Below are 4,137 nucleotides of genomic sequence, written 5' to 3' on the forward strand. Positions count from 1 at the left end.
TAACTAGTTGTGAGACCCGTATATTATACGGGTTGATTAAAACATAATGTTAAATAGGAGCGATAAAATGAGAAGTTTATTTGAATTTGAAATATGAAATAAATGAAAATTATGACAAAAAAACATGCAAAAAATAAATAAATTAAAATTATGTGTTTAATTGTCAGACCCATGTACTAAACGAGTTATTATAACAAAATGTTAAATACAAAGGTTAAAATGTAAATTTATTTGAAATTGAAATTTCAAATTTCAAATTTGAAATTAATAGCCATTATGGTAGGTTTAATTTATGGAAACTAAATTAATGATATGTTGGAAATGAATAATGAAGTAAATGACAAGTGGAAAATTAATATATCTCAAAATTATGACAAAATGACATGTGGCCAATTAAATGAGAGAATGACAAGTGACAATAACATTTTCAATTATTATGGTAGATTAAGCATGGAAATACTAGTAAAAAAAATGAAATTATGCAACCTTTACTATTCATTTTTTAATTTAAATCATTTTGATAGATGGCAATATTTGCTTTTATTTCATCATCGACTTCCAATACACTTAGTGTTTAATCAAGTATTTTGACATCCAATTTCAATATCACTTCCTTAATCCACTTCTAAATTCAGATACCCTTTGCAAAATCTATAGCATCCTTCCCGTTATATGCTTTGCTAAAAAAATGATTCACATAATCCGAATACAAAACTTGCTTATACAAAGCCTTCTCCCCTCTCTTGATCACTTGTGGCAATGGGCCAATGACTTCACTTAGACTTGGGTTCACAAAAATTGGCACTGATATCCGATCATTGTGTCCATTAGCAACCACACGATGTTCTACACTCTTGTATCGACCATTACTCATGATTTGAAGAGCATCACCGACGTTTACAGTCAAAGATCCCTTTATAGGAGGGACATGGATCCAATTGTCAGTCTCAAATTTTCGAACATAAAGACCCCCAACTTCATCTTGAAGGAGGACAGTTACGGTTGAAAAATCCGAATGACTACCAACGCCAGTTGCAAGCTCAGGTTGAGGACATATGGGATAGTAGTTTAAGGTTATTCTCCTTAAGCCCATAAAAAGTTGTTGATTTGTTTTGTCAAGTTTTGGTATACCTAATCTCTTTATTAGCACCGATAATAGCCTCTTGATAAGTGATTCGGATTTGTTCATGTATTCCAGAAGTTGATACCTATATATGAAACAAGAGACAATGTTAGATATATTTGAACCTTTTATGTTACAATACATCAATTTAATTTTTTTGTTAACATATATCTTAACATGTAAAATTAGAAATATAGGTCACAATGAAACTTTTTCAATGTTGTGCATGAGAAAATAAATGTTCATATAACCTCCTATCTATATATATATATATATATATATATATATATATATATATATATATATATATATATATATATATATCAATTGAAATATTACCAATTCTTATAGTAATAGCTTTGCAGCACTCTATCACTGCTCAATATATTATTTATTAAACAAATTTAATAAAAATAAATATTTATTGAAGGGTTAACCGAAATTTTTTTTTGACTATTTTGCAACCTATATAAATAAAATAGTCACTTGATCGCTTCACGTTCCATTGATCCATCAACAATTTTTTTGTTTTATTAACGTTCTTAAATATATTAAATGGATGATAAAGATGCAGCATTGCACCTAACATCAACAATGCCCGTTTCTATCAACAGTAGAAGACAAAGAAAATTATCAAATGGATGATAAATTTTGTTGGGTTAATAACTAAAATATCAAGATTCTCGGGTTTCTGACCCTATACGACAAAATGATTAATAACAAATGCTTAAAAAGTCCCCCTGACTTTTTTGTGAAATTACGTTATAAAGTTGCATAATAAATACTAAATTGAGATGTTTTTTTGCGAAAATATGTTAAAAAAAATGATCACTTATGATAGTCCAACTTACCGACAAACGTGGGGCCAAAATTCAATGGCTTCATCGTCAGACACATATGCACAACCTAAATGATCTTTCCAATCCAAAACCTTATCTACTTCGGGTGTAAAACTCCTAAGGTACTCAACATTTTTCGTAGTTCCATCCTTGAATAGATACTTCGTTTTCTCTTCAACAGACAATCCGAAAAACTTATGTGCTGAATCTTTCACATCCTCCATCATGCTTAGAGGTATTCCATGGTTAACAACTTGGAAGAAACCATGGTTCTCCGCTGCATCACAAATCAATTTCATTACCTCAGGATCTTCAGAATTCGACATGTCAATGATTGGGATCAACTCCTCAGATAACACTTTGCTCATATCAAACCGTTTTTCAAGAGGTTGAATGAATAACTCCGGTAAAGTGTTGATTTTGAGGTCTGATAGACCCTTCACACCGTGACCTTCATCGATAACAAATGTTTTGAGCTTATGCGTATTGGTAAGCAATGGTTCCATTTAAGTCAACCTGATGTAAATTTAAACGAGTAAGCAATTGTTCCACAAAATCCTAGGGAAACCGCACCCATGGTCGTATGTTAATCTATCATGCATCATTGCTTTTGGCTAAAAGATCCTCAAATTTGAAAGATAAACAACTAGCAAATGAGTTTTGAAGTTACCTTGTAGGTCTTGAGCCTCTTGCAACTTTAATGGAGAAAATACAATGTCAGATAAACAATTCAAGGAAAGCAGGTATATATATAAATGGAAAAGTTCAATTATTAATCAAGGAATAAAGCAACCAATCCAAAACGTCGGATTTAAAGCGATCAACGCAAAAAAGAAGTGTTGTAAACTTTTATAATGAACCGGATTTAAAGCGATCAACGCAAAAAAGAAATGTTGTAAACTTTTATAATGGACGCACATGTACCGGATTATAACAAAACTCACTTCTTTTTTTTCATTTAAATTTTTTTTAGGCCAAGTTTTTTATCAAAAAAAAAACCGAATATACCGTTGTTCACGATTTTTCGTCCTCATTTCATAGAGATGCATGATGATATATAAAAAACAAAATTTTTTGTTCGAAAAAAACGCACTTAATTTTCTTAGTTTTTTCAATATTTAAGTTTATTTTTATAAAAAAAAAAAAAAAACTAATTATACCAAAGATATTAATTTTTTGTACTCTATTAATAAACAACAACACCGATTAAAAAAAAAAAAACCTCGAACAGTGTAGATTCACACTGTGAATATGAACTGTAAATATTTCAATTTTTAACATTCACAATATAAAAAATCTCGAACAGTTCAGATTCACATTGTGAATCTGAATTATTATTATACACACTGTGAATCTGAGAAGGTTCACAAAAAAAAAACATCGATCAGTGTAGATTCACACTGTGAATCTAAACTGTAAATATTTCAAATTTTAACATTCACAACGTGAAAATGCTCCGATCAGTTCAGATTCACACTGTGAATCTGACTTATTAATATGTACACTGTGAAACTGAGGAGGTTCACAATATAAATCTGAACATGTTTACAATACAAATCTGAATAGGTTCACAATGTGAATCTGAACTGTAATATCGTTTTTTTTTTAACATGAATATGAATCTATGTTTAAAAAGTATAAAGAATATGAATTTTTATATATTTATTAACTTTTTTCTATAAAAAAGAGACCTTAACTTTTTGAGTAAAATTACATGAATGGTCCCTATGGTTTGGAGTAACTTACATGTTTGGTCTCTAACTAATTTTTTAACTCCGAAAGTCCTTACAATTTGTTTTTGTTATGTGTTTGGTCCCTACTATTTGTTTTTGTTATGTGTTTGGTCCCTATCTTACCTAAAAACTGTAACGACCAAAAATTTGAGCCAATTTAAAACATTTTATTTCATTAAAAAAAACCATTAAGTTCGTACATCTTATTTTCAAAATGGTTTACACATCAGAGTATCCCCCGGAACCATATCACATGAATCATAAAACATGAGGAGCGGTACGACCACGCCTTCGCCTTGCCACAATCTCCTGAAGTACCTGAAACAATACATTGAACTGTAAGCCCCGAAAGCTTAGTGAGTTACCCCCAAAATACCAACCACATACAACCATAATCATAACATATTGTATCACAATACAGAACAGCCATGCCATTCAAGTC

General features: G+C 30.4%; 1 protein-coding gene across 1 annotated transcript; it reads right to left on the minus strand.

The window, feature by feature from the left end:
• Positions 1-515: 515 nt before the first annotated feature.
• Positions 516-2,764, minus strand: LOC145049016 (bi-functional coumaroyl CoA and feruloyl CoA ortho-hydroxylase F6H2-1-1-like). The gene is made up of 3 exons (XM_078997694.1): positions 2,633-2,764; positions 1,975-2,478; positions 516-1,208 (listed from the first exon to the last, which is right to left on the minus strand). Exons 2-3 carry the CDS (start codon positions 2,466-2,468, stop codon positions 632-634), a joined length of 1,071 nt encoding a protein of 356 aa, XP_078853820.1. The 5' UTR covers positions 2,469-2,478; positions 2,633-2,764; the 3' UTR covers positions 516-631.
• Positions 2,765-4,137: the final 1,373 nt, after the last annotated feature.

Source organism: Lactuca serriola, chromosome 1 (assembly GCF_051521515.1).
Source record: "Lactuca serriola cultivar US96UC23 chromosome 1, Lser_US96UC23_V15, whole genome shotgun sequence".
Taxonomy (NCBI): domain Eukaryota; kingdom Viridiplantae; phylum Streptophyta; class Magnoliopsida; order Asterales; family Asteraceae; genus Lactuca; species Lactuca serriola.